A 26,704-nucleotide genomic window follows, 5' to 3' on the forward strand; every position below is an offset into this window, starting at 1 on the left:
CAGGAGGAGGAGCCAATAAGCCGCTATATAATTGCTCATATTTCCAACATACACTAAAACAGTCTCCATTCTAAGCTTGATTTTCATCCACCCAAAAGAGACTGAGACACTTGTTCCTGAGCCTTACATACTGCACCTCCCAATGCTACTGCAAAGCCACCAAACCAGCTACAATTCTGCTGCTGGCAAGAAATACAAATTTTGCTAGAAACTCCTTGCAAATGAAACCCAGCTGAAGTCTGAGTCGAAGCAGAATACCAGATGTCTCCTATGCTCTCTTGCTTTGATAGATTAAATTGAGCATAAGAAAGAGATGAAATATTTATGAAAATTAAATTTGTAAGATGCATGTTAGTAAGCTTGAAAAATGCTTTTTCAAATGATGTCAGGAAACCACATTTTTCACCCAACAGGTTAGGTTATAGCACTCGGATTCATATGAATTGCTGAAATGCTTATGTTTCGTGCAAGCTGCTTAGCTTTTATTCAAACTAGGCATTCCAGAAAAAAACACCAGAAATACAGACTCTGATCCTAGTATGTCAAGCATGTCTAAATACATGCATAAAATAAATTTCATGCATACCCTCCCTTTTTTGCACAAATGTGTAGTTTTGGGGGGGGGGGGGTTGGCATAAAGTCATGTAACTTGGAAGTCATGATGCAATACTGTACATTTGACATCCAGTAGTAATGAAATGAAAAATGAACTGTAAATGTAAGGGCTCACTAGTTAAGCAACTAATCTGATCAAAATGTATACACTTGACTTTCAGATGCTCTCTTCTTCAAATGTCATACAATTTTCATTAAGTGACTTCCTCAAAATACCCATGAAACCCAGAGAGAATATTGGGAAAGGGTACCATGACAAAAATACCAAATTAATTGAAATAAATTATAAGATTAAGTCACTTAGAGGATTGATAATTACATATAGAATATATGTTTAGACTTTTTAAATTTTAAAGCACCTTTTCAAAGATTAGCAATTTACCACCCAATTGCTTGATGGCATCAGTCAGAAAATGTTCACATTCAAGGCCAACAGACGAACTGGCAGATCTATACAGTCTCAGTCCTGCCTCTCTCAGCCCAACCTCTCTACCTATGCTAAGTTTTATCAGTGAAGTTGAATGATAGTTCATATATTAATGACCCAGATTTGAACTCTCTACACTCTTGCTGGAAGGTCTTCAGCAATGTAATTAATTTCCTTTATTAGACTGACAGAGACCAGAATTTTTGACCTTCAGTGTATGCTGGTTATTTCTCCACTCAGATTTGTGCTTTAGTTCTGGCTTAATTGAGTTAAATATCCACAAGGATTAACTCCCCAAGCATAATATCAGCTGATGTTATCCTTGGGGAGTTAATTTTTGTGGCTATTTAGCAATCTTTTTTGAAAAATGTGCTTAGTATAAACGTTCACGTGCTTAGAGAAGAAGGAGTGCAGTTTTATTAAAAAAAATAAGATACGCAATTAAGCCAAAACCAAGAACTTAAAAGGAGAATGTAGACAGAACTATTCTCTCACCTTTTAGTGGTCTTTTATATATAAGGCACAATAAGGCGGCAGTGTGCTTAAGAATGCAATGACACTGCTAATATTTTAGCTATTTTGTGGATTAACAAAGGGCAGCAGTTTCCAGGGCAGGCAGTGTAAGGATGTTAAGAGGCGGGTAACTGGGTAATCGTGTAGTCGATAGAATTTGTAACTACATGATTAGATGATAAGGGAAGGCACTCAGAAGGAGCTACCCCCTCTGCGGCTCTGCAGTTAAAATGTAGTAAGAGCCAGGCATGTAGGCAGCACAACTCCTACTATATTTAAACTATAGAACTGCAGTGGGGGTAGCTCCTGGACCCAGCACGAGCTGGGACTAAGCCAGGCTCACTCAGTCCCAGCTTGCACCAGGTCCAGCAGCCCCTGTCCGCAGGGGGTCCTAAGTAGGGAGCTGGGACCCACCCTCTGCGGACAGGGGCTGCTGGAACAGCCTCTGTTCGCGGGCAACCCCAGCCACTGTGAACAGAGGCTGTTCCAGCAGCAGCTGCCTCTCTTTGAGAGGTGGCCATAAACAGAGGTTGCTCTGATAGAGGCAAAAGCAAGGAGAGGTTGGGGAGGGGGAGGGAAGCAGCACCGTGGAGATGGTGCTAGGGGGAACTGGATTTTAAACTGGCTCTCCCTCCCTCCCCCCAGCACTGGCTCTTGCTTCCCCTGATATAGGGGCAGCAAGGTAGGGGGATGGGGGAATGCAACTAATTGACTACTCTTTTACATTCTTATTACGGTCCAGTATTTTTACACAGAAACTAATAGGCCCCTGAACTCAGTGAACTAGAAATGCATAAAAATCAAACACTTCCTCCTGAAATTCCAACAATAAGTGTACTATCAAAACTCCTTCCATTGTCTACATTCTTTAGGTGAACCTGGCCAATGGAACAACTAAAGTTCTCTCCCCAAAGAGGTCAGCTATTTATATCAAGAAACACAGTAGGCAACATACTCCATATTTTCCCAATGTCTTTCAAAAGAAGGTACAAATGCTTAATTCCCATTTGATGTAATGTTTATGTAGTAAGAATTTATACTGCCAGAGCAATAGGGTTGTCAGGATTCAGCACCATTAGAATGATACGCATTCATGCTGCACATTTTCCATTCTATTTGCATTAATGTTTTATGGGTCAGGCAATATAATAAACTGTTGATACACCATCAGGGATATTTTCATGATACCATACTAACTGCATTCCAACTAACATATCATGGCAATCAACATGATGTTGTGTAGTATGCTGAAATGTGATGGAATGTTGAAATGTATTGAACAGAAGCCAGTAACTATACTCATTTGGTTTCTTTCCCCAAATATTTGACTCTTTTGTGCTCTTGCTAAACAGTAGTACACGTCGTTCCTATTTTAATAAGAGCTAAGACTCCATTTCAATAAAGTACTTAAGCAAGTGAGTAGTAATCTTCTTGGTTTCAGTGGGACTACTCACAGATTTAAGATTATGTATGTGCTTAAATACCTTGTGGAAGCAAGGTCTTCATGAATATCTACAGCAGAATTACCAAGAAAGATTGAGGCCATATATAGACATTCTAATAACAGTTAAAGGTCAGATTTTAAAGTGGCCTTAACCTAGCTTCTTTGTTTTCGCTTACAATTGTAAAGCATGTAAACCTAACATTTGTTATTTCAAGACTTGAGATAGCATTAAGCGACTTAATTTATATGTGACAAAGTATGAAAATTCAGATGTGACATGATACAGCAGCCTTAAAAGAGCAAAAGTGATAAATATTCAACATGATTGATTGTACACTTTTGTACAAGAAAGTTAATCTGCTAAACTACCCATTTGAGTATTTAATAAAAATAAATAAATTTAGATAGATAGATAGATAGATAGATAGATAGATAGATAGATAGATAGATAGATAGATAGATAGATAGATAGATAATGCCTTTCGGCTCCTTTGTCTAACAACTTATATGTCCAGGTTCAGTCTAGGGATCTTAACTATAGGTTATTTTACTGGTCGAGTAGTCGATGGAAGTTCCATTGACTACTCAACTAGTCGATATGCACTTCTGCATTCCCCCTTTGAAATGTACAAGAACCCCCGCTGGGGCTTCTGTACATTTCAAAGGAGGAATGCAGAACTCTGTGTACAGCCTGGGACCAGTGGGAAGTCCTGCTGACTCCTGGCTGCACGCGGCGTGTCAGCTCTGATATGTACAAGAGTCCCCAGTGGGGGCTTTTGTGCATTTCAAGACAGCAGCACGGCATGGAGCCCAGAGTCAGCGGGGGACTCTGAGTCCCCTGCTGACCCTGGGCTCCATGCCACGCTACCACTTTGAAATGCCATGCCATGCCAGAGTCAGTTGGGAACTCCCCAGCTGATTCCGGCTTCCACACGGCATTACAACGGAACCTGGATCAGCTGGGGACTCCCCAGTTGACCGCAGTTCCCTGTGGCATTTCCCCAGAACCCAGGGTCAGCTGGGGACTCCTCAGCTGACCCCGGGTTCCGTGGAAAAGCCACACTGGAGCCTGAGATCAGCTGGTGAGTCCCCAGCTGACCCCACTCCACATGCCGCAGCGCCAAACAGCTGATTCCGGTTCAGCTGTACAGTGCTGTCCCTTTCAAAACACTGAGGCTGTGTTTCAAAGGGGCAGGACTGCACAGCTGAGCTGAGGATCACTTGTGAGGTACTGCACCTTTGAAGTACCCTCTCTTTCTCCCCGTTTTTTTCCCTCTATCTGATAGAGGCAGCAAGGGGGGGGGGAAATCGACTCGTGACTAGTCAACTGACTATCTGAAAAGCATTTGCTTATCGGATAGTCGACTAGTCCTTAACATCCCTAATTCAGTCCACTGTAATTTTTCACGTTCAAACCATAAATTGCTAACAAACATGGCTTCAAGTTGAACTTATATGAATGTTTGCTACACTACAACACAACTTTGGGCTTCAGATTCAGTATTCTGCCCTTGACAACATCAAATAACTAAGTACTGGACACGTCTACACTAGGGAGAAGATCAACACTGCCAGTGTCAATCTTCCAGGTTCAATTTCACAGGCCTAATGAAGTTCAGCTAATTGGAATGGAGAGGGCACCCCTGTTGGCACTGACACTCCTCCTCTTCACGAGGAGTAAGGCAAGCTGAAAGGAGTGTTTGCTCCTGATGACCTCTTGCTGCGTGAATGGTGATTTAAGTTGACTCCAGCTATGTAATTAATATAGCTGGAGATGCATCTGTTAAGTAGGGATGTAAGCGACTAGTCACTTCTTCCCCCTTGCTGCCTCTATCAGAAAAAGGCAGCAAAGGGGGGTGGAGGGAAAAAAATGGTGGGACTGCTGAGGGGAATCAGCTTAAAAGCCAGTTCTCCCCAGCTCCAGCTCCATGGGAGAGGGCAGGGGCGCCATTTCAAAGGTGGAATGCTACGCTAGTCCTTATCGACTAGTCAAATAGTTGATAGGAATCCCATTGACTATCCAATTAGTTAATTAATCGAAATGTAACATCCCTATTCTTAAATTGACCTCCTTTAGTGTAGATCAGGCCTCAGTGGTACGATAACAGTGGTGGGCAATAAAATGGCAGTGGCTCACCAAGTTAGCCCCCAGTGGGCCACTGCCACTATATTTACCTGCACCTCCACAGGTACGGGTGACTGCAGCTTCCATTGGCCAGGAGCAACAATCCACCACCAACGGGAGCTGTGATCCCCGTACCTGAGAAGGTGAAGGTAAATACAGCGGTGTGGATGCCTGCCAGGAACTAATCCTGGCAGCCTTGATCCATTCTGCAGGTCAGTATTTGCCTACCCCTGAGCTATATGCTTGCTCAGGAAAACTGAGGTACAGGGAAAGCAAAGTATGTTTAGTCTAAGGGCATGACTTCACTACCCGCTGGATCAATGATCGCACTCCTCTTGATGCTCGTACTCCACCAAAACAAGAAGAGTAAGCAGAATCGATGGGAGAGTGGCAACTGTTGACTTACCGCAGTGAAGATACCATGATAAGCAGACCTAAGGACATCAACTTCGGCTGTTATTCATATAGCAGAAGTTGTGTAACTGAGATTGATGGCCTGCAGTAGTAACAAGACCTAAGCCAACTTTCTCCCTGCTTTATCTTGGGCTGAACCAGCATCTGATATCAATTCGGTCAGGTGCAAAACTAATCTAACTTAACACCAGTTGTCATAGTCCTCAAGAGTAGGTCTTCAAAGCTGAAGGCAGCGATCCTTTCAGCCCAGATCAATAGACTTGGGTTTGCAAAGCGTGTGCTTGCTAGTGATCTAAAAATAACTCTAGACAGTGTTTGAAGTGGTGGCCCAGGCTGGAGTTCAGACCATGAAGCTAAACCCCCTCACAGAGCCTGCAACTTCCTCCTGAGCCGCAACTTCAAAATTCTGTCCATAAAGCTATTTTCAGAGCTCTAGTGCAAGTCTGCTGACCTGGGCTGGGAGGCATGCTGCTGTGCCCTGTAGACATACCAGAAGGGACTACTCCAGGACTGCTGCAGTGCTGAGTATTCTGACCCTACCCCTTCCAATCCCCATCATACATCAGACATGGGATTTTCACCAGCAGGGAATTCCACTACATCACCGGAATCCCCACACTGTCTCTAGAGCTGCAATAAGTCCCTGTTTTATTATTAACACAACATAAATGGGACATACTGAATCAGTGATCTCACCATGAGGTTACTTCATCTAGCCAGGAATAAAATGGCCTTTTGATGCAAGTGACAGACTTACAACTACCAATGTGATTTGTGTTGCAATCCAAAGAACACCTCAAAACTAAGAAATAAAATGGCAACCATTATTTATAACAATATTTTTCACTTTATTGCAGCTTTCATTCAAGAACTGCCAAATATGACGCAAACATGAATTAAGCCTCATAATACCAGTAGGAAGGAGAGAGACAACACATGAATTGTCCAAAGTCATTCAGCTACTAAGTAGAAGAGCTGGTCCTTTCTAGTCTTAAAATATATCTCCACACAGCAATTGCACTCCTGCAGGTAGCCTGGGTCAGCTGGAGTCACGTGGTTCAGGCTGTAAGGCAGTAAAATTCCTGTGTGGTCATTTGGGTTCAGGCTGAAGTCCAAACTCTATGATTCCACTATGGGCAGAGGTTGTTAAGCCCAGGTCTACAGAACTTTTGAGTTCCACATCCCAAGCCCTACAAGCCCACGCCAGCTGACCCAGGCCAGCCGTGAACGAGTTGCAGATATTTTATTCGAGTAGACATACCTAAAGTTCATGAGTTTAAACGGAACCATCTTTTTCTTAAACTCACAATTTGTTATACACAAATACTAATGTATCTAATTCTTTTAATTTAAAGACCTAACTATTTGACTATGACTGTGCACACACAAAAAATAGTCTGGGTTTTTAACACTGCATTTATGGGTTCCTCTATTAGTACTTCTCTTGTGTCCCTTATTTTAGAGTATTCCCCTGCTCCCTTATTTCTGGGCCCCAAAAGGTGGAAAAGCACTAAACAAATCAAATCTACACAAGTGGAGTTGGGATTCCTGGAAGTTTTCTGATAAGGTATATAGGAAAGGTGAGGAACCATCAAGCCCCCAAGCTTGTCTGGATCTGGGCCCCAAGGCTCAGCTCCTGCCCCGAGCATTAGGGAGACCATGCTGGCGCTCCAGCCCATTCAACTGGTTCACCATGGTGCTGGAGCACACAATCTACTAGGCTGACCCCCACCCCAGGCTCTGGTGTGCAAGGGTAATATGGTGAGTGTCTTCTTCCTTTTTAGTTGGCAGCCACGTCAGTGAGGGTTTTTTGTTTGTTTGTTTTTCTCACTTGTGTTCAGTCCACGACTGATTTTTCTGTGGGTCAGCAGCCCCCAACACCAAAAAAAGTTTCCTTCCCCTGCTATGTAGTAACTGGTATCACAAAGCAGCTAAAGAAATTATGCACTATGGAGAAAAAAGGAAAGAATTGTTTTTACTCATTTGTTTGTTCAGTTTATGATAGATGATAGAAACATTCTGAAACCTGAACAGCATAGAAGTTTATACTGAAAAAAAATTCTGAAGAACTGAAGCAACAGAATAAAATCACATCAATACAATTCTTAAAGTAACATATCCAAATGCTATAGTTAGAAATTAGCACAAAACAACAGACATTACATTCATTGACTTAATCATAATTAAAACATTTCATACTAGCCATATTGAATTAGCCTAAATATCAAAATTTGCTTCTACTAATGTTTCATGTGGAAAATTTCATTGTGACAATGAAAAAAGTCCCACAAGTATGCCATTGTATTGTCTACAATGAACTGTTTTCAGAATAATATCTATATTTAAAGGAAGGGAGAGGGAGGGAGAAATAGAGGAAGGAAGGAAAAAGTACAAAATGTTGAGACAAATTTTTTTTTTACCATTCCTTTTTTACCATTCCTTGTCCCTCCCCCCCCCCACCCCACATAAAGTGCAGTGGAGATCAGATTTCGAGCATCTGTGATGCTCACCACAAGTAGCTTTTACTGCCGATTAATAGCTGGAGATTAATAGCCGGGAATGCCACATAATTGCTGTAGTATAAAACTCTTAAACACACAACCATGGTTATGCATTAAACAGCTGTGTCAGCCTTAACTGTTCAAACTTCTAGTATATTTTGCCATATGGTAACCAGGATCATTTTACACTTTAAAATTATTACTTTAAATGCATGTCATATAAATATACTACACATGTACTTCTAAAGCAATATATTCTAGGGACCAATTATCCTCATGTTCCTTGATTCATCCTTCAGTTTTCAGATTACTGAACCAAGTTGACTTGTATATCATGACTAAGAGTTTCTGGGTTTTAAACAGGGCAGTTTTACAATACACTCGCTATGAGCAAATATTACAGTTTGGGAAAAGAAGGTCTGGAACTTCGCCAGACAACATCTAGGCCAGCAGGTGAACATGAGTTTCTTGGATCAGACTGAAGTATGGCACCGCCTGATAAATCTCTCAGGCAATGAACTGCATGATAAGTTTATACTAAGGAATTTTTTTGCATCAGGTTTATATAGTCACCAGATTGCTGTTGTAATTAACAACTGGTTCCCTAACTGAAATCTCTGGTTTAACACATATGCAGTACAGAACTCTGCATCCTAAAGATGGTCCCCTTCAAACCACAGGACCTACCAACAGGGAACAATGCAGAGGCAAAAAAGCCTGGACTGCCAGAGCCTACAACACACCTGTCTCCTGGACTTCAATCCCACATTTTTCACAATCACTAAATTCATTTTAATTCATTTTTAAAAGCAATCCAGCTCCCAATTTCTCCATGGCTTCCAAAAAACGATTCAGGACCAGAGTGTGGCATCTCGTGAATGCCTGTGCAGAGAAGTAAGGCACCACTGCTTTAGGCTCTTATGCAGAGTATCATCATCACAGGCATTAGCATGGATAAAAAAGCCTCTGAGAGCCACTATTTTCCGTATACTCCATGTGAGTGGGTGGGTGTGGTAGCGCTTAGAGGTTGGGCTCCCCTCCCTCAGTGTGCTGGGTGTTTGTGTGTGTATAACAGACTGTGCCTACTGGAGTGATGCAAGGTACCTCATCCTCTGGCGCACAGAGAACACCACAATAGAGTCACGATCAGCTTTTCAGTCTGTTCCTGAGTCACTTCAACTACGTATTGCCTTCTCCACATGGAGCCACTCTGTAGTCCATAACATATCTAAAAACTCAGCCTCCACTGTAGTTATTTCTTGTAACAGCTTTGTTAGAATTACTGGGTGGTCTGCACTTTTTCCAAAATACAAAGCCATGGCGAAGAGAAGACTCTTCATTATTTTTCCCTTTGCAGAACAATCTCTTAGTTCCCTTCATACAGCTCAGTAAATATTTTCTCCTCTTGGTGTCCAATTAGAATAGTTGGGTGCTCAATTTACATTCTTGAATTTTCAATGACCAAATTCATTTAGTTTCCTAAGTCTCTTTCTGAAAAATGAAAAATTCTTGCCAAGCAGGCTCCTGAGGTTAAAACATCCTCTCAAACAGACTCCTGAGGTTAAAACGTCCTCTCAAACAGGTCTATGAAAGATTTTAATACAAATTTTAAATAGTACAGAGTACAAATTCTGGAAAACAAGTTCTCCAATTTGATTTGATGAGCCACTTTCCCTTCTAATTCAAGATGACATTTTGGCTCTCTGTACCTTATCATAGAATCATAGGGCTGGAAGAGACCTCAGGAGGCTATCGAGTCCAGCTCCCTGCCCAAAGCAGGACCATCCCAACAAAATCATCCCAGCCAGGGCTTTGTCAAGCTGAGACTTAAAAACCTCTAGGGATGGAGATTCCACCACCTCCCTAGGTAACCCATTCCAGTACTTCACCACGCTCCTGGTGAAATAGTTTTTCCTAATATCTAACCTAGACATCCCCCACTGTAACTTGAGACCACTGCTCCTTGTTCTGCCATCCGTCACTACTGAGAACAGTCTCTCTCCTTCCTCTCTGGAACCTACCTTCAGAAAATTGAAGGCTGCTATCAAATCCCCTGCCCCCACCCTTCTCTTCTGCAGACTAAATAAGTCCAAGGCCCTTAGCCTCTCCTGATAGGTCATGTGCTCCAGCCCCCTAATCATTTTGGTTGCCCTCCATTGGACCCTTTCCAATGCATCCACATCCTTTCTGTAGTGAAGGGGCCCAGAAACTGACAGTACTCCAGATGTGGTCTCACCAGTGCCAAATAAAGGAGAATAATCACTTCTCTAGATCTGCTGGCAATACTCCTTCTAATGCACCCTAATACGTCATTAACCTTCTTGGCTACAAGGGCACACTGTTGACTCATATCCAGCTTCTCATCCACTGTAATCCCCAGGTCCTTTTCTGCAGAACTGCTACTTAGCCAGTCAGTCCCCAGCCTGTAACAATGCTTGGGATTCTTCCGTCCCAAGTGCAGAACTCTGCACTTGTCCTTGTTGAAGCTCATCAGATTTCTTCTGGCCCAATCCTCTAATCTGTCTAGGTCACACTGGACCCTATCCCTGCCCTCAAAGGTATCTACATCTCCCCCTAGCTTAGTGTCATCTGCAAATTTGCTGACGGTGCAATCCATCCCCTCATCTAGGTAATTAACAAAGATGTTGAACAAAACCGGCCCTAGAACCGATCCTTGGGGCACTCCGCTTGAAGCCGACTGCCAACCTGACATCGAGCCATTGATCACTAAACGTTGGACCCGACAATCTAGCCAGCTTTCTATCCATCTTATAGTACATTTATCCAATCCATGTTCCCTTAACTTGCTGGCAAGAATATTGCAGGAGACCATATCAAAAGCTTTGCTGAAGTCAAGGTATATCACATCTACTTACGTCCCCATAGCCACAGAGTCAGTTACCTCATCACAGAAGCTAAACAGATTGATCAGGCATGACTTGCCCTTGGTGAATTCATGTTGACTATTCCTGATCACATTCTCCTCTTCCTAGTGCTTCAAAATGGATTATTTTATTTTACAGTGCATTGCATTACTAAATAAAATAAATCAAGCAACCCTAACGGGACAAGTCTGCTATTAGATCCATGGCACAACTGCTTCTGAAATTAGCAACAGTGGGCAAAATGAGACTAGCTAATATTGACAACTATTAGACTACAGGACAATCTTGCAAGGGAAGCAGTTGAAGCACCATCTCTTGAGATGTCAAATTAGATTGGACAAAACCCAAGATTGGCAGGGAAAAACTCTTCACCATCCAGATGCAGAATTGCTTTCCCCTTAGGCTATGTGTATGGTGCAAATAGAGGTGTTGTTGCAGTTCACACTGGCATACTCAAGAATTAATTTATCTAGCACAGCTAAAAATAGCAGTGAAGATATGGCAGCACAGGCTTTAGCAAAGGCTCTGCAAGTCCACTCAGAACTGTGGGTAAACACATTACCAATCCATGCACTAATGTCATCACTAATTTTGCTCCCCTCTCCACAGCTAAACTAGAGCTAGTGGGTGGGTGCCTATGTGAACTGCAATCACAACTCCAACTAAAACAGAGGTACTTTTAGACTATGCTGTTTTTGTTCTCTGGTTGGACGATACCTAGCACAACAGTCCCTGATGTGAGACCAGGGCTACCACAATGCAAGATAAAAGTATATTCTTTATCATACATTCCTTACTTCTATAAACTTCTTTAAAATATGTTGCCAAATAGCCTCTCATATTTTCAATTTGTTAAAGATCTGGGGACAGCCCAGCCCACATGAAAGACCCTGTTCATTGCTACAGTAGCCTTAGCTTCCACATTTAAAGGAAGAGGGCAATGTTCATACATGGGGGACTGAACTTAAACCCTTGAATCCATATTTAAACAACTAATTAGGAAAAAAACCATGTGAAATTTATGGGTGCTCCGCACAGATGAAAATAAGTTCACATGCCTAGGTAATTACATTTATATTAAAGAGACTAATTTCGGGCACCCAGGTCTGAATATTTTAGGCACAGACAATACAATGTTTAAGTAATAAAGAGACATGGCAGTAAAGTCTAAATATTGGCAGCACAAGTGTACAAGAAGTAAAGACAGGAAGGCATTGCTACACAGAAGAATAGGTCCAATGACATCACAATATGCAATATGTCAGCACCTATGATATGTAAAGGAGAATATGCACCAAGGTATAACTTAGGTGTGGTTTTGACCATTCAATAGGTTTGTGGTGAGAAGTTTGGTAGGTGAGTGAACTTGCTGTAATGAGCATGACATGAGCACTCACTGATAAAAAAAAGCTACCCCAAGGCATGCTGCTTTTGCTCAGAGGAAAGCTAACAGCCAAACAGTCCTCTAACAACCAACCTGGCCTGAGACAGCAAGATGCCATGAGTTAAACAAGCTGCTGGCTACTAATCGCTACAAATATTGCATGTGTATCACCAGTGAAGACAGCATTTGAGCCTTATCTGGCAAGACGTGGAGACAATGTTAGTTGTGTTTGAGACTATGGTATGAGGTGGTCTCCTTCAAACGTAGAATCATAGGACTGGAATGGAACTTAAGAGAACATCTAGTCCAGTCCCCTGCATTCATGGCAGGATTCAATATTATCTAGACAGTCCCCAAGAGATGTTTTTCTAACCTGCTCTTAAAAATCTCCAGTGATGGAGATTCCACAACCTCCCTAGGTAATTTATTCCAGTGTTTAACCACCCAGATAGTTTGGAAGCTTTTGCTAATCCAAGCTAAACCACCTTTGTTGCAATTTAAGTCCATTGTAATTATGTTATTGATAAGCTGAATGATTCCATATTTTTATTTTCTTTTTCACTAATTTTTAAACATTTGAAATGCCCTAGTGAGAAGGGCAAACTGGAGCGTCTGTGGCTGAAAAATGGTGTGCATATCTTTCACCAACTCACTGCAAGTTTCTCTATTATCTGTTTGTGTCCCTACAGATGCATGTATTTAGAATACATGTTTTCCTTGAAGATTCTGTGTGTCTTTTATAGAATGGCCAAGGATCTGGCCCTAAAATATGGTCCATGTAACCAAAAACTATTAGGGACTGCTTCAGTAAAGTTAAATGCTTGCTTTTTTAGAAAAAACAAACCTCCTATACTTATGAGTAACTCAAAAAACCCTTATTTTTTCCAAGAGGTCATCAGAAATAAAGAATAAAGGAGCAATTTGTATTTCTATCCCCAAAATTTTAAAATAATTGAGAAAAAATAAAACATCAGACACAACCTTACTCAGGTTCTATACTGGATGAACAGTTTTAACTCAGCGCTTTTAACCAAGATACAGAACTGGATTTTGAAGCTTGCAACCCTAAGTCTACAAGATTTACTCAATTATTATGCAGAATTTTTAGCAGTAAGATAGCTGCTCTGTCTCATAAATAATTGCCCCAATATAAACTGAAGAAGGGGACAAATCACTAAGGGCACATCTACATAGCTAAAGCAGAAATAAGATGTGCAACTTGAGCTACAATAATTGCATAGCTTAAGTTGAAATTGCTTATTTCGGCTTTTGGTGCTGTCTACACAGCAGGAAGTCTGAGAAAGAGCACTCTTCTTCCAACTTCCCTTACTCCTTGTAAAATGAGGGCAACGGGAGTTGGAGTAAGAAGTCCTCCAGCTCGACATTATTTTGACATTATGTTGAAATAACTGTAGTGCAGACGTGAACTACGTTATTTTGGAATAATGTCGGTTATTCCGAAAAAAATTGCTGTGCAGACGTACCCTAAGTTAAGAACCATATTTCGAGATAGTTGTTAATAAGGAAAGTGGGGGCAGGGGCTGAAATGCACCATAGTTCAGAGTGTTGGGATCCAAAGTTTTATTTGAGCTCAGTGCAGACTCATGAAGTTAATTTTCTCCTACTAATTGCTACCTTCTTAGCACCTATTACATCGTTGAGTGCAAACTGTCTATACAAGGGTGCTACTATTGTTTCTTTTGGGCATTAGGTTTAACTGTATCATGTCCTATTAGAAAGCCAGAGTAAGATTCTCTAAGGCATCAAAACACAAAACAAATCACATGTCCAAAACTGAAGGGCTGTAGGTGAGGTCACAGAAAGTTTAACTGTTTAATAAATGGAAATGACTAATATACGGGAAGCAAGAAAAACCTTCCTTACTGTGAATATTTATTTTTCTTTTTAGATGTGATAGACCGCTTGCTAGCTAACTGCCATATGATGAAAACAACCAACCAAAGGAAAACGATCAAGACTATTTCATAACATTATTTGCCATCTTTTCTGAAAGCATATTACTTCAAAAAAAGTCTCTTGAAAGATGGTATTAATTTTATAAAGAGTGACATTATGTATATAAAGCAAGTTACTGTAAGCACATTTTCAGCTATTAAAAAAATCCTCCCAATTATTGCACTTGATTTCATATGAAGTGGTATTGTAAACACATGAAACTCATGTAGCTTCCTTATCTCACACTCTACAATTTATAATGCTATTGTGTTTCTGATGTCATTCATAATTCTCCCTTATTACAATTTCTGTTTATTATGCTTTTGACTGGTAAAATAGTAAACTACTATAATTAGCCATGTTTTTCATTTTTGCCTTTCAAAAGTAAAAATACAAAAGCTGTCATTCATCTTATTCAAAAGAAAAATATATTTCCTAATCTTTGGTTAATGATAAATCCTTGCTGTTAAATTGAATTAAGTAAAAGAATACACTCTTAACATTGTGAAATGTTCAAAGAAAAATATACAGTGCTTCATTTAATAATGCTACTGTTTTAATTTAATGCATTTGTTTTAAAAAAAATCTTTGTTTTACCTGTGCAACACATTTCTCAAATGTTGCATTCAAACTAACAGAAAACATCAATTGGAGCAGATATGCACTGCATCCCTAAACATGTTGGTTGATTCTACAAACTGTGTCTATTGAGAGCATCAATTGCATATTCAGGGCTAAATCAAATTAGAAAGTAATTTAGACAATGGTAGTCCCCTTGCCCCCCAAAAAAGTTTCTATTGTATCTCTCTGTAACTACTGGACCTCTCTGTCCTCAACTATCCTTTGAAATTCAGTTTCCAATTCAGGCATAATATTCACATATGCCATATAGACAGCTAAAATACTATACTTCCACAGACTGCACTGTGACTTGGAAACTTTTAAGCTGCGATTCTCCATGCTAAACTTTTCCTTTCGTAATAAAATTGAACAGCTACCGATTATCTTTCAGTTCATCACCCTGTCGTCATTACACTGCAGACGCTTTTTCTTCTTACCCCTGGCGTGCACGGAGAGTAGCACGATCAAAGAAATGTGAAGCTGCCAGTTTGATTCTTCCAGCCAACCCATTGCTGCAGGGCAGTAGTGATTCTGATTTGCCCGTGTTCTTCTGCTTCTTTTTCTTTTCTTATTTCACCAATAGTCTTTTGCTTCGTCTCCGTCAGATCCTCAGACAAGCCTGCCAGCAAGCCTGAGATGAGAATATGAAAGACAAGCCTGTTACAAACTGGTTCTGTCACCACATAGACATCAATTGATCACCTCGTGGGGAAGACAACAAAAGGGCAGCAAGGATCCCAAGCTGGAGTGGATTCCTGAGACAGGAACATGGATTGACTGCCCACACAGGGATTTGTGTAAACTTAGAAGCTGCAGCCGGAGTCTTTAACTCCCTCTTTACTTTACACACTTTACACATACAAAAAAATAACACCCTGAAAATTCACATGAAGTTTGCATTACATTTTTTCAATTAGATGTACACAAACCCCTCTTGCCAAACTATGTATAAATTGTTTGCTTTATAAAAAGAGCTCTGCCTTCAGCTGTTTTTTTTTAAAGTCACACCAGCATTTTCCTGTGCACTTCCAACATTAAGAGAGAAATAAGGATTGCTCTGAAGCAATAATAGAAAACAGCTAAGAAAGATAAGAAATAGTCTGGCTCTGCACACTGTGTTATTCAAAATAAACTCCCCCTCCCCCCGCGTATGAGCAATGATTTATAGAAATATTGCTATAAACAGATCTTTTAAAGGTCATTAGATTCCTGATGTAACTGGATTCCTTTAAATTTATATAAATTATATGAAACTACTGTAAGTACATTAATTATAAATGCATATAGATTTAATTACATTTCTCAACTGTTTGCCATTGGCCACAGTTACAATACATGCTTTTTGTACTCTGACAGAACTACTAGGCTACTCTATATGTCAGAGTTCTAAATTACTGCGGTCTCCATTTTTATTCAAAGTTTTATTTCAGATTATTTGGGTTTTTTATTGCGACAATTAACAGATTACACCCACTAATGACCTGCTGCCTGGTTTTGGTAAATGGAAACAGGAAGCAGATGTACAAACAACCAATATTATGGTATCAAATATTGAAAGTTTGTGATCTTAATTTCTGAATAAAATTCAATAAAAACACTAAGTATTGAAAAGAGACTGTAACAGGACTTCACTAATGCATACACACCAAATTAATTGATCATCTCTCACCATCTCTAAGCAAAGATTAATAGCTAAGTACTCTAATCAGGGCTCCTACTGGTCAAATATTTTTCCAAATATCTTACAGTACTGTACAGTTAGTAATAGATATTGAGGTCTTGTCATTAATATTTAAAATATATTATAATTATCTAAATAAATGAGCAAAGTACGTTGTGTGGCGCATTAGCCTTGCCTTTCTTCTGTAGTCTTTGTACACTTAAGACCTGACAATGCCCACATTAAATTTTTCTACTGATCTCGAAGGGTCAGATCCTATCACCAGACTTGAATAGCACCTTATTCCACAAGTCATCCCACAGAAACTCTTTGGGGGCAGGGACCATATTTTGTTGAATTTTTGCACATCACCTAGCAAACTGGAACTTAGATCCAATATTAGGACTCCAAGGCACCACCACTATACAAATAATCAACAACAAAGCAATGAAGTGCTACTTAGTGTAAGACAAATATATTCCACTGCTAACAGAAAAGACCCCTGCTGGCCAATTTAAAAAAAAAAAGTGTCTGCTTTCCAGACATTAATCTGAATCAGTGGAATCCCACTACATTGTATTTACTTTTTCTGTCCTTGTATTTTTATTTTAATTCTTTAGTGACTAGCTACATTATATCAACAGGGTACAGGCAGTCCTCGAGTTATGCGGATCTGACTTATGTCGGATCCGTACTTACGAATGGGGCTTTTCTCACCCCAGCAGACCAGGGAGACGCGGAGCAAAGCCGCGGAGAATGCGAGCGGCGGGACCGCGGCGCGTCCGGCAGTCCCACCGCCCACGTCTCCCTGGTCTGCTATGGGGGGGGGGGGGCGCGAAGCTAGTGCGCCCCCCCCCCCCAGCAGACCAGGCTTTTCTCGCGGACGCCTGTGGTAGAGCAGCTGGGGCGCTGCTGGGTTGGTCCCGCAGCGCCGCTCCTCGGCACTACTGGACCAACCCGGCAGTACCCCCCCAGCTGCTCTGCCGCAGGCGTCTTGATTCAGCCGCTGCTGGTCAGTTTCAGCAGCGGCTGAATCAGGACGCCTGGGGCAGAGCAGCTGGGGTGCTGCTGGGTTGGTCCAGTAGCGCCGAGGAGCAGCGCTACTGGACCAACCCAGCAGCACCCCAGCTGCTCTGCCCCAGGCGTCCCCAAGTCAGCCGCTGCCGAAACTGGCCAGCGGCTGACTACAGGAAGCCCGAGGCAGAGTTGCTCTGCACTGGGCTTCCTGGAATCAGCTGCTGATCAGTTTCAGCAGCAGCTGACTTGGGGACACCTGGGGTAGAGCAGTTGGGGTGTTGCCGGGTTGGTCCCCGCAGCGCCACACCTCGGCGCTGCGGGGACCAACCCTGCAGCGCCCCAGCTGCTCTGTTCCAGGCGTCCAGATTCAGCCGCTGTTGAAACTGATCAGCGGCTGATTCCAGGAAGCCCAGGGCAGAGAAACTCTGCCTCGGGCTTCCTGTAGTCAGCCGCTGGTCAGTTTCAGCAGCGGCTGAATCTGGACGCCAGTTTCGACTTACGTACAAATTCAACTTAAGAACAAACCTACAGTCCCTATCTTGTACGTAACCCAGGGACTGCCTGTATTCCAGCTATTCCCATCATTTTCCTTCATATAGAATTGGAAAGTGCAGAAATAAAAGGACAGTTATGGTTGTGCCTCATGACTGACTGTTCTGAGATTTGCTCCACATTTTACACCATATTTCCTGGGAAAAACATGATCCTACCTCCGTGTGTGTGTGCATGTGCATGTGCAGTTTGCTTCAAAGGCATCACTAAAGTTTCTATCCAGGGCTTATACACATCATTCACAAATAGAGCTGGGAATAATGGTTCATTAACTACTGACATTTTAAGCTTGTTTATTTAAAAAAAAGCAAGCCAACTCAGTCTTGAACATATCACATCCTTCACCAAATGTCTACAAAACAGCCCAGTCGAACAGTGAGTGCCCAGATGAAAGGGGAGATTCAAGTTCAAGACTGGTGCACTGCCCATAAGAGGAATGACTTGAGCTATTCTATATTAACTTCTTGGGTTAGAAGAACATGGGGAAGATGGAGAGGATTCAGGGATGGGTGGGGAAGGGAGTCAACCCGTAGTCAGCAGTATATACAAGTTTTTGAAAGTGAAGAGGATGTTGTGTGAGAGGGAAGGGAATGAAGCATGGGAGCTATAGCACTGTACTCTCATTAGCATAACATGCTTCAAATGCAGCCATGCAGCCCAGAGGTATGTATAGCTGTGAATCAATCTGAAAGACAGCTACCAAAGAGGGAGAAGCTCATTTAAATATTTCAGAATCCAAGGGGACACATTTCACCCCAACTCCACTAACATCAAAAGGAGTTCCTTATGCAGACTAGAAGGAGCATGTATCCCGAAGATCAATGTTTAAGTCATGTTGGCACTAAGGCATAGATATCAACTCAGAGGAATCTTGGGCTGCCAAGCTATGGCTGAAACAACCTTACCTGAAGCAGCAAGGCTGAGCCACAGATGGGGTTGCACTGGCCAGCTGAGCTCTACTAGCAACCTTTTGGGAGGGGTTTGAGGTAGCCGGACTGCCTGACTGAGCAACAAGATCAAAGATGCAGAAATAAGGAAAACAGAAAAGTTCAGAGAGGTGGAGGGCTATGATGAATAGCCTGCCTGAAAGCCCTCACCCCCATTTTTTTAATGTTTCCAAGCACCATTAAGCACTAGACCACCCTTGCCTATTCCCTTTTTGAATAATTAAAAGTCATAGAGATTTTTAGTGTATCATTAGGGAAGGACTGATTCTTTTTGTGGCTAAAACACAGAGTGGGGAGCCAGTAGATCTCTCTGTCTAAATTAGGATAAATTTAGGATAAATTTAAAAAACAACAAATAGTGTATAAAGTGCTACCAGACTAACAAAACATGTAGATGATATCATGAGCTTTCGTGGGCACAGCCCACTTCTTCTAGATGATGTGAGTTCTATTCCTGACTCTGCTACAGATTTATCCTGTGGCCAAAATGCTCTAGGTAGGTGGCTCTGATCTGTGAAATACGAATAATGTCGTACAGTATATCAAAGGGAAGTTATGATAGTTGAGCTGTGGGACACAAATGGAGAGGGGGCTGTGTTGGAGATCCAAATTTTCTTTAAATTTTTCTGTTTCAGAATATTATTAGCAAAAGCTGGAGGCTGTTTATACGAATTACAAGGATGCTCTTTCTGATAGTTGAGTGCAAGCCAAAATTTATGCAGCAATAAATTACAATAAATACAGGATTTCTCAACAGATGTTAAAGTTTATGGATCTTCCATTCTATACCAGATATTTAACTGGCATTATACACTTATCCTTTGCACAACATATAAGCACGCAAAAACACTGCAAAATGTTGTGTGTGTGGGGGGGGGGTCCTTATATATCCAAGAATGGAAAGAAACTTTTCAAGGTATCACAAGGGTGGAAAAATATCTCAATTATTTCTATAGCCTAGACAATGACATCATTGTTTCCATAGCGGTTAATGTCATCAATAGTCTACCTCCAGATTTGATTTCTTTACTGCTAATTATCCTATTATTTATACATTTTCTTATTTTTAAAAGGCTGTTACCTATAAAGTAAAATTCCTTTCTAAGTGAAACCACCAATCCAAAGTGTCAGAGTTGCAACATTTCATTGAAAGAAACAGGAAAACTGCTCTCCTTCCCAGCTTAAGAAAACAACTAAGCAACTAAACTAGAGCAACCAAGCAGCACCCACAGGCACCATTCCCTACATTAAATCTGGATGATTGTTGTTTGGGTATTTTAGATAAAGATTGGCAGTGAATTCCTGAAAATAATTTTGTTTCATTAATTATACTGAGGTACCCATAGAAATCCCAGTTCTGGGCCAGAAGTCAATTGTACTAAATTCTGTGTAAACACAGAACAAGAAGATGGTCCATGCTCCACAATAGCTTACATTCTAAGTAATGGGCCCTCTTAAATGCGATGTTAAAATTCTACCAGAACATTGTGAACTTGGAGAATACTTTAAGACATATCCTTAACTATTTTCAGCATATTAGCCCTAAACAAGTGGAGCTCAGAAGCCCTAGTGGCAGCCGAGTGTGGGTATTTAAACAGCTAATTATATAGGTGTTAGCAATAGGCAGAATTTTCATTATAATTTGAAAAAAACCCAAGGGAAGGTAGCTCTGAAGAGAATTTGTTTTTTCAGTTTTATCTCCAGAACAATCTTAACATTTTTATTTTATTTTATTAAATTCAACAACAAAAGTTGTGAAGCACTAAACTTCTGCAGGAATTTGGAGATTTTTAAAGAACACAACAGAAGGGAGTTTGACATGTTTTCCCAAGTTTCTTTTCTTCCCACTCCATTCCTAGCTTGCCACATTCCACATCATTAGACATCAGCAACTCAAAGAAGAGAAAGCTCATTTCAGCCACTCAGTGAAAAGACTATCACTTTGTTACAAATAAACAATCCCCAACCCCTCCCCCACCCCTTGCTTATTTGAATGAGAAGTATAGTATTCTGAGCACGTATTCCTTTGGCTTTCCGAGCTCTGCCAAGGTTCCCCTCTCCTCCCCCACCTCCTTGCATAGAAAGAGAGGGGAGAAGGGAGAAAATCCCATAACTTGTCTCAAGCATGCAGAGGATGATTTGTGTTCTCATTTACAGAGTCTGACTGTCACTGATGATCTGCTCTCAGGCTTAGATTACATGTGATAAGGGCTGACCTTATTTGAGTATTCACACATTATGCACTCATGGAGAGCAAGCTGGACACAAAAGTCCCTCACATGTTCTGGGCATCAATCAAGCTCACAGCATGGAGGCTGCCAAACTTTTCTTCCATTTAAATCAGTAGAGGAAAGGCTAGTCCAAGACAGACTTAATAAAGTTTAAAGCTGTGCCACAGTATATTTGGGGTCCATTGTCTTCTAAAAGCGAGCTTTTCAACAAATTCTCCACAGTTACCACGGACAACATCTTGCCTTTAACAATTTTTGGGGGAGAGAGGGGTAGAGAAGACAGGGGACAAAGGCAGAGCCAATTCTTAAAAAACCAAAACCCTCTTATTTCCAGCTGTTTACAAACTACTAAATTATTCCGCAATATATGAAAATATTGTTCGTTATATAGGATTTTAATCCCATGTTTGCCACACTTTCCTGAAAACCAGCACATGCTTAAGGGTGAAAGTGTAGCACGATCATAACCAATTTTAACACTAAAACCTTTTACTGCAGAAAGACTGACATCTAACACATATTTTCTGTTTGCACCAGCACTACAAAAATGTTTAATCAACCCTCAGAGTACTCACATTCTGCTTAAAACCAACAACACATAAACAGCAGGCAATAGGGTGCACACAGCAGAGGGAAATGTGTGTGTATTTATAGAACGCACAGCAGGGCTCCAAGTGAATCCAGATAGGCCAGAAAGTTGTCCCAGTATTACTTTTATGGCTGCAATTAGTTCTACGGAATTTAAGGTTTCACTTAAAAATAAATAAAAATACTAACCCTTATAACGCTGTTAATTTCCAGAATCTGTTGGCAACCGGATACAATAACTTAATGAGAATATGTGAACTGCTCTGCCACCACATATTGTTAACTCTGGAGTATAATTATGACAATGGGTCTTCCTTTGCAAATCATTTAAACAAAAACCTACTGCTTTTCTGGCATGCCAGGAAATAATGTAAATTAGAAAGGAAAAAATGCTTATCCCCAAGACTTATGCTAGATTGCTCCACACTGTATATTTTCTTATGCTTTCTCCAGTCTAGTTTTAGATGGCCTGCATTATGCTGCCGCTACCACTTCCTTGGGGAGACTCATCTGCAACCTGAAAGATCTCACTATGAGGAGGTTTTCTGCTTTTTCCAGCTGAAGCTTTTCATAATTAAATCCCAGTTATACAATGGTATGGGGGAGGGAACATGGAGAAGGGTTAGAGAACAGCAAGACACCAAGAGAAATCAACAGACCCCTATGATGTACACCACAAGATGTGCACAGAGAGAAGTGGCTATCATGCACATAGAGATCCAGTAGCTTCCAAAGAAGACAGAGAATGAAAGAAAGAGGACAGACTCCAACAAGAGGAGGAGTGGGAAAGTGAGAAAGGAGCAACTGTACATCAAGAAAGAATTCCACCAGACTACTTCAAGGGCCCAACACAACCACAACTACACTGCAAACATGTTTTACATAAAATATAAATGTTATGGCCTCTAAGGGCTTTAGTGCTGTACATGGCATGACACAACTGAGTTATCAGAAATAATGATTCACAGTAAGAGAATATCATGATTTTACAAACACTCTCTCTTGACCCCAGACATGTAAGAACGGGATACTTTTTTGTTCAGAAATCTTCACTTATGAACAATACTGAGAACTTCCTATCACATGCTTGAAAACAATTTTGTAAAACAAATAAAATTTACCCAAGCATAAGCACAGGGGCGGATATAGGGCAGGGCAAATGGGGCGGCCGCCCAGGGCCCCGCGCTTAAAAAAGCCCCACGCATGCGCCGTGGCACCACCGCGCATGCGCTGTGGCAAAGGGGGGCCCCACGGAGTTATGCTGCCTGGGGCCCTGCAAAACAGTCATCTGCCCCTGCATAAGCATAATATGAAATGAAACAAGGTTCAGTTATAGACCTGAAATGTAACTGTACATAGTCCTACCCTTTAAAACTTGCAGTTAAACCATATTCAGCATTAAATCAAATGTTGGCACCAATTGTCAGTGACAGATACTGGTTTAAAGCAGGAGATGGTAGATTAGTGTGCTAGTGAAAGATTAAGAATTCAGTTCAAATGTTTTGCCTTGATTAAAGTTTTCTTTTCAAAGAATAAGATGAATGTCATTTGGATAATGAGAATACAAGAAATGTTAGGTCCAGAAAAATGTGTGTCTAACTGGAATAAAAGACCAGAGACATGGCGGCAGCTGGCCCAGGTCAACTGAAACAGGCTCAAAGGCATTGGGCTGAAAGTCTAAAAAATGTCTGTATAGACCTTTGGGGTCAGGGACCATCCCCCTTCATGGGGTCCCGGATTTTGGGCTCCAGCCCAGACCTTCACGTCCACACTGTAATTTTAGAGCCACTCAGTCTGTGCCCCAGGAGCCTGAGTCAGCTGACCTGGGCTAGACACACGTGTTTAAGTGTCCTGTAGCTCAATGTTCCTGTGTTTTTCCCCTCTGGTGTGGAACTAACATATAAAAGATAATCTGAAATTTCAGTTTGTAGTTGTTACATTTGTACCGAAAATATACTCGTCTCCATCCAGCACTAAAATTTTGTTTGTCAGCTTCTCAGGCATGACTGTTTCATGGAGTGTAAAACTAAAGTTTCAATGTGTTTCAATGGGAAACTAACATCATAAAATAGTGCCTGTTCAGAAAAGTTAAATGAGCTGAGAAATGTGTTTGACTTCAGGCTCACAGGTGTGACGGTTTATACTCGTTCCCAAAACCAAAAACAATTGAGGTCTGGAACCTGCAATGGGATTTGCCTGCACCGAGCTCAGGGTGGGATTAGGATCTATGTTTACTTGTTTGTCATCTTCTTGGGAAAATCGCCTAAGCTGCTTTATTTTGCACCTTAGTTCCCCATCTGTAAAATGGGGATAATGCTGTTCTAACTCCTAAAGATGCATAATCCCTTAACAATTGTGAGGATCTCAGACACCACAATAATAATAACCGTATAAGTATTTAGACAGATTGGAACTTAAGAACAGACATACATGATCAGAGCAACTGCTCCTGGTTCCACTACAAGATATTTTCTTCTCTTGATTGAAAATATGTTGCTTTATCATTTCAGTCAGCTGTTGCTGTTCCTGTATAACATGAAAATTTAAATAGGAGAACCAAATTTGCCTTCTCTTTCTATATGTATAGATTTTTGTTTCCCTCATCATGACTCCTCTTATTTATTTCCTTTCTAAATGGTCCCAGTATTTTAAATCCTCCATCAGAGGTAAGTCTTTCCATATATAATTTTAGTTATAGGTCTCTGATTCCTTCTATATCTGGTGTATTTTTTTGGAAGAGAGTTACCAGAAATGAACACCATGTTCCAAGAGAGGATGACCATTGATCTGTATATTTAAATATTTGCAATAACTATCTCATAGTTTATACAGCCTAACATTTTGTTTGTCTTTTGCACTACCCATAGAACAGAGGTTTTCACTGAATTTTGCACAATGACAGCAAAGTATTTTCTTTATATGTTTACAGTTAATTTAAAAGTCAGGAAGGTGAATGAATATTATTCTTCCAATATACATTACCTGGCATTTGTCAAGAAAATGTCATTTGTCTACTCAGAAATGAGTAGTCCCGTGGCACTGTGAAGACCAACAAAAATACAGATGGTGGTATGAGTTTTCGTGAGCAAACCCACTTCTTCAGACGAGCTTGGATGGAGTTCTTCTCATGAGCTGAGAGTCTACTCATTTAACTTTCAGTGCCTCTAAAGTTCAGCATCTAAATTTCTAAACTAACAAATAATTTAGTCACCTGCAGATTTTTCCATCTCTCTTCTCAAGCCATTTTCCAGATCATTAACAAACACATCAGATACCACCAATTCCAGAAGTTGCTTATGGCCCCCTCCTGAGGGGCAGTATTTCTACAGCATACTTGCCCTCTTACTGAATATACCAAAGAGTAAGGCTATACTTCTACCAGCACCTTGACTTTTATGAGACACCCTCTCCCCCAAAGATATACAGTTTAATCTTGGTCAGGGTAGTTTTTTGCATACACGTATATGTTGTCAGTATATATTGTATATATTAATACTGATGTTTGCACCCCAATCATGTGGGGTGTAAAACAATCTGTCTTGACATAAGCAGGAAGGGCTGAGACTCATGCTATGGGGCTAGAAATGTTAGTTATTCAGTACCTGCTCATTTTGAGTGAAAGCTGCACTACAATGACAGAACTCTACTCTGATCTGGGACATCACCTGCTTTCGTACAGCAAGGAGATTGAGCAGCTGCTCTCCAAACTCCCCATCCCGCTTGAAGCTCTTTACCACCTGGTTGCCATAATTCAGCCCTTTAGCCATGACCAGAAGAAAGAGTAAAAGTTCTAGGCTCAGAACCCCAGCATACAGTTTTCTATGGCACATTTGGAGGTGTATCCAGAACGCACATGTCCCTGGGAACATTCAACCCTGCATGGCTTTGTGCATGTGCTACCCTAACCTGTTGATACAAATGCCTTCTCTTCAACTTTGGCTTGTGAGATCCAATTCAAACATTGACATCTGAAATATTGGGCCAATCTATTATAAGTTGAATATGAGTCAACAGTGTGATGCTGTTGCAAAAAAAGCAAATATGATTCTAGGTTGTATCAACAGGTGTGTTGTAAGCAAAACTCGTGAAGTCATTCTGCCGCTCTACTCTGCACTAGTTAGGCCTCAGCTGGAGTACTGTGTCCAGTTCTGGGCACCACATTTCAAGAAAGATGTGGAGAGAAATTGGAAAGGGTACAGAGAAGAGCGACAAGAATGATTAAAAGTTTAGAGAACATGACCTATGAAGCCAGGCTTCATAAACTGGGTTTGTTTAGTTTGGAAAAAAGAAGATTAAGGGGGGACATGATAGCGGTTTTCAAATATCTAAAAGGGTGTCACAAGGAGGAAGGAGAAAATTTGTTCCTCTTGGTTTCTGAGGACAGGACAAGGAGTAATGGGCTTAAAGTGCAGCAGGGGAGGTTTAGATTGGACATTAGGAAAAAATTCCTAACTCTCAGGGTGGTCAAATATTGGAATAAATTGCCAAGGGAGGTGGTGGAATCTCCCTCTCTGGAGATATTTAAGAACAGGTTAGATAGACATCTGTCAGAGATGGTGTAGACGGAGCTTGGTCCTGCCTTGGGGGCGGGGGGCTGGACTCGATGACCTCTTGAGGTCCCTTCCAGTCCTATTATTCTATGATTCTAAGTTTTGGGGCCCTTGAAGCTTTTGGAGAAAGGATATTTGGTGGGTGAGAATAAAATGCAGAGACAAACCAGTGAAAGATTTTTGAAACTATTTCCATAGCTTGCAGCAAGTTCGATCAGTTATGTGGAAAAAATTAATGTTTGATAGAGCATGTTTCCATGTTTAACGAGATCTT

General features: G+C 41.0%; 1 protein-coding gene across 8 annotated transcripts in view; it reads right to left on the reverse strand.

Moving 5' to 3' along the window:
• BMPR1B (bone morphogenetic protein receptor type 1B) overlaps positions 1 to 26,704 on the reverse strand; it is a 362,086-nt gene that overhangs the window by 101,432 nt on the left and 233,950 nt on the right. For all 8 annotated transcript variants that reach the window (XR_012904029.2, XM_075929627.2, XM_075929626.2 and 5 more), the window contains one exon: positions 15,323 to 15,516. Coding sequence is in view for 7 of the 8 variants with exons in the window: in XM_075929627.2 (XP_075785742.1) it covers positions 15,323 to 15,395 (73 nt within the window). In the remaining variant the exon portion in view is untranslated. The remainder of the gene's footprint in view (positions 1 to 15,322; positions 15,517 to 26,704) is intronic.

Source organism: Pelodiscus sinensis, chromosome 4 (assembly GCF_052426305.1).
Source record: "Pelodiscus sinensis isolate ZL-2025 chromosome 4, ASM5242630v1, whole genome shotgun sequence".
Lineage (NCBI taxonomy): Eukaryota > Metazoa > Chordata > Testudines > Trionychidae > Pelodiscus > Pelodiscus sinensis.